The sequence below is a fragment of the Psammomys obesus genome, unplaced genomic scaffold (assembly GCF_907164565.1).
Source record: "Psammomys obesus unplaced genomic scaffold, mPsaObe1.curated_primary_1811, whole genome shotgun sequence".
NCBI lineage: Eukaryota > Metazoa > Chordata > Mammalia > Rodentia > Muridae > Psammomys > Psammomys obesus.
In genome coordinates, this window is record NW_026592732.1 from 2,303,488 (window position 1) to 2,308,052 (window position 4,565).

General features: G+C 62.4%; 1 protein-coding gene across 1 annotated transcript; it reads right to left on the bottom strand.

Moving 5' to 3' along the window:
- Positions 1-447: 447 nt before the first annotated feature.
- Positions 448-4,565, bottom strand: Pnma8b (PNMA family member 8B). Its single transcript, XM_055615653.1, has one exon. The coding sequence runs from the start codon at positions 4,158-4,160 to the stop codon at positions 2,184-2,186; it is 1,977 nt and encodes a 658-aa protein (XP_055471628.1). The 5' UTR covers positions 4,161-4,565; the 3' UTR covers positions 448-2,183.

The window sequence follows — 4,565 nt, forward strand, 5'->3', positions numbered from 1 at the left end:
GGAGAGAATGCCCAGCGGCCCCAGAGATGTGCTGTACCAGGTCACTCACTGTAAGCCTTTTGGCTTGGAGTTAAGTGGACATAGCAAGCTCTTCTAGGGTGTGGGGAGAGGAGGCCAGGTGTCAGATGTGGCTGCTAAGACAACTCTTCCCCCATCACCATGCTGGCATTCCTGGCAGCAAGAGGCAGACCAGACCACGCTAAAACCCTAAGCTGGAGTATAGGATTTGGCTCTGGAGTCCCAGGCAAGGGCCGGGGCAAGGCTTGGAGAAGAGGACTGTGAGGACAAATAAGAGCTATACCAGGGTCTAAGGGGCTGTAGAGAATCAATAAAAGTGGCAAGGTTGGAGTGGGACGGAGGGAGCAGGAGCCAGGGACGTGTGTCAGCTATGATGGCAAGGCATGGCGCTCAGCCTGGTACCCACCCACGTGACCACGCCACAGAGAATACAACAAGCAAGATGCTTCATTATGTTTCACTGGGGGATCCCGGGTCACACAGCACACAAGGACAGGTACCTATCACTATGCAGGGAGAAGTGACATGTGGGGCCCTCCCCAGCCACCAGACCCCAAGTCCATCAGTCTGCACAAAGAGCCCCTCCAGCCACAGGACACTCTAGCGTCCTTCTCCATCACTCCTTCCATCATCACTGGTCCTGGGAAGCAAGGAGAGGGCTGCCTCTGAGTACAAAGAGGTACCCACAACCCTTGCAGTCTCTTTATGTCCCCGCTGAGTAGTTGGACAGTCCAGTCTGGACTGTGAGGACAGGCCGGAAATTCTGTTACATCCCAGAGGGTCCACGAACAGGTCACTTCCTGGGGATAGAAACTTGGACAGGGACACACACACACCACACACGCACACACACGAACAAGAGAGTGGAAAGTGCTGTGCAGGGAAAAGCGTTATCTACACAGCGAACCACAGAAGCGGGCTGCCGGGGCTCCGGGGCTTCGGCACGTAGCACTACAGGAAAACACAACAGCTGAAGCAGCTGCTGTCGGGGACAGCTGAGGGCTGGAGCCTGGCCAGCACCATCCAGGCTTACTGGGGAGCGACGATGCCAGGGTGGGGCACAGCAACTGCTTCCTACAACGGGGACACTTGACCCTTTAGGAGGATCTGGGTTCTTACTGCACACGGGGGTGGGGGGGATGAACAAAGGACTCCATTGTCATATGAAGTCAAGAATTACGAGGGCAAACAGCTGAGGAGTGGCCAGGGACAGCTGGTAGGAAGGAGCTGGGGATCCCTGGTAGGAGGGTGGGGGCTTGCCCGGGGAAACCAGAAATCTGGATTTCCTGTAAGTTTTCCAAAGCAGAACACATTCGGCAGACTCTTACCAATTCAACCTGTGGACAAGGGCTGGGGGAGGGGGTGTGGCTTCCCCTCCCCCCCTCCCCCGCAGAGCTTCAGAAGGGTGGGCTATTGCCTCCACCCTACCTTCACGCTTTCATCCTCCTGTCCTTTTCCTCCTCCTCCCCTTCCCTCTTCTCCCCCCCCTCTTCCTTTCCTCACCCCCTCCCACTACCCTTCCCTTCCTCTCCTTCCCCCCATTTTTTATTCCTCCGCCTCCTCCCAGCTCCCTCCGACTTTCACTCCTGGAATATCTTCCCCTCAACTTACACACACACACACACACACACACACACACACACACACACACACACACACACGAACACACTCACGGCCCTTAGCCCTTCCAAGCTCAGCTAATGCCCATAATGCCCAACACTCTCTTGCTTCTCCCGAAGGCCCCCCGTCGGGCCAGAGGGGGCTCACAGTAGATTCCAGGGCCTGGAAGGATGGGCGCGCAGGAGTTCCAGGCAACCTCGCACACTCACGCGGGGGCTCCCGAGGCTGAGCGGAGTCCCTCAGTCTTCCAGGCCCGAAGTCTCCTCCGCGCCCACCGGCCACTGCATTGGAGGGTCCTGTCTCTTTCCTCGCTGTAGCAAGGCTTCAGCCTTAAGGGTCGCTCGCTCGCGCCATCTGTACATGGAACTAAGAGGGAAAGCTGGGCACCCGCCGTCCGTAGACAGCCAGGGAAGCCAGGGAAGCGGCAGAGCACAAAGCAAATGCACGCGGTTAAGCGAGAGAGGGACTGCAGGGAGGAGAGGGAGTGGGGGGGGGGGGGAGCGGTCAACACACAGGAGACAGGGCTTGTAGTGACGTCTGCGCCACTAACGGCATTTGGGCGCCCGCCGTGGGCCCCTACGTGCTTTCTTCCCTCGGGTAGACTTGGGAACGGCAGCTGGCTGGCCCTTGGCCTCGCCAGCCCTGGCGCGGGCCCCAGCGCCTGCTGAGCCCTTCTTCTTCTTGTTCCCCGCATGGTCCTCGGTTGAAGGCCCGCTCCCCGCCTTCTTCTCTGGAGTGACGCCACGGCCACGCCCGCGGCCACCCCTGCGGGACTTGCGTGCCCGGGACGCGGTGGAGACCGCGGTGGCGCCGGTGGGAGCCAGGCCTTTGGAGCCGGTGCGCGCTCTCTTGGCGCGGGGCTTCTTGGACACGCTGTCGCCGGGTTCTGACTCTTCGCTGTCAGTGTCCTCGGAGTCTCCCTCCGACTCCGTGTCTGAATCATCCTCCGACTCCTCGTTGGATTCTAGATTCTCCTGGGAGGCCAGGAAAGCCAGCACGTCGGACAGACCGCCTTGGCTGTGGTCGCACTTCCGGCCGCCACTCCCCCCACCTCCCCACCTGCTGGCTTCTTCCTCCTTCACCGATTCCACCATATCTTGCGCAGCCAGGAGGGCCACGAGCTCCAAGAGGCCACCCTGGTGGCCCTCGGCGCTCCAGCCCCTGAGGAGGCCTAGCCCAGATTTCTTTCCCTTGGGGCAGTTCTCTGCTTCGGCCAGGGTAGAAATGCATTCCAGCAGGTTGCCGTCCTCCTCCGCCTTCCTCAGGACCATGGCGTCCACCTGGCGGCCCGCCTCCTCTACCTTCACCCTGGGCCCCGACGTGTCCTTGGACATGACGGACAGGACTTGAGGAAGGACATCCTTCTTGTCTTTCTTGTCGCCCCAGCCTAGGGTCTCAATCACGGAGGCGATTTTCAGCATTTCCTCTCTGGCGGAGGGGTCGGCCGGGTCTGTGTAGGCCACGATAGCCACGAACTCGGGGTTGTCCACCCCCTCAAACTTCTCTCCCTCCACGTTCTCCAGACACTCGCTGCCGGAGTCGTCGTCGTCGTCGTCGTCGTCCTCCTCCTCCTCCTCCTCCTCTTCATCCTCCTCCTCGTCCTCCTCCGCCTCGCTGTCTATCTCCACCGCCGGGGTGTCCCTGACAGCCAGCAGCGCCACTAAATCGGGGACCCCGCTCTTTTCGTCTTTGATGTTTAAGCAGATGGACTCCGTCCCGGGGAGGTCTTTCTCTATCTCTTCCTTCTTGGCTTTGTCGGTGACGGTGACGAGCGCCAGGAACTCTCGGGGGCCGTCTCCTTCGTCCTGGTCCCCCCGGAAGGCCCACTTCTTGGTGAGCTCTTTGGCGGCTGCCTGGAGCGTGGCGTAGAGGGCCCTCTGGTCCTCGTCTACGTTCAGGTCCTCTGCGTAGATCTCCTCTATGACTATGCCCAGGCTGTCGTCGGAAGACTCGTCCGACTCGCTCCTGGCTCGGCGCCCTCCCCGGCCCCTCTTCTTGCCCTTCTGAGCCGTCAACTTGTGGCTCCTGGATCGGCGCTTGCCTCCCCGGCGGCCCCGACGGCCGTTCCGAGCCGCCCCCTGCGAGGAGCCAGCCTTCTTGGCCTCCTTCCCCAAGCCCTTGGCCTGGGCCTGGGCCTCTAGAACCAGGGGGATGGCTATTTCTCGGAAGTCATCCATGGGCCTCTCATCCAGCAACAGGCGCCTCATCTGCCTGAGGACGCGCGCGTCCTGCCCGCGGTCCTTACTCACGATCTTCCAGGTCCCGTTCTCCCCCCGAATCTGGATGGGGATGGCGGAGTGATCGATGTCCGCCCCAAACTCCACCAGGGCGGCCTGAGCCTTCTCCCTGGCCACGGCTCTCACGGTGCGAAGCCTGTAGTTGCCCAGGGGCTGCAGGTTGGGCCTCAGGGTGGCTTCGATGTCCGCCTGCTGCAGGCGCTCGGGGATGCCGGTGATCAGCAGGGCCCGGTGCACCTCCACCTCCAGCTCCTTGCACCAATCCTGCAGCAGGTTCGTGGCCATGGCGCTGCCGGGTGCGGGCTGATCTCGGGGCGGGAGAGAGCCCGAGGCGGGGGTGGGCTGCGGGACACCGGCTGAGTCTACCCCGCTCCGCAGGGGCCACCCGCAGGCTGAGGGTCCGGGCTCCGGCTACCTGCTAGCTAGCGGGACGGGACGGTCTCTCCCCGGGGCGACCCGCGGGTCCGCAGGGGGCTTACGTGTCCGGTCTCCGGGCTGCTCCTCCCTTTGTCCCTGACAGGCTGGGTGACTGGACACGGCCGGTGGGATGCGGGAGGGCGACGGCGAACGCGCCTGGTGGGCGTGGGGGTGGGAGCGGCCGCTCGCCTGCGCTCCCGCGGAGTCAGGAGCCGAGCGCGCACCTCGGTCTAGACTCTCGGCGGGGCCGCTGCGGAACGGCAGCCTGCGCCT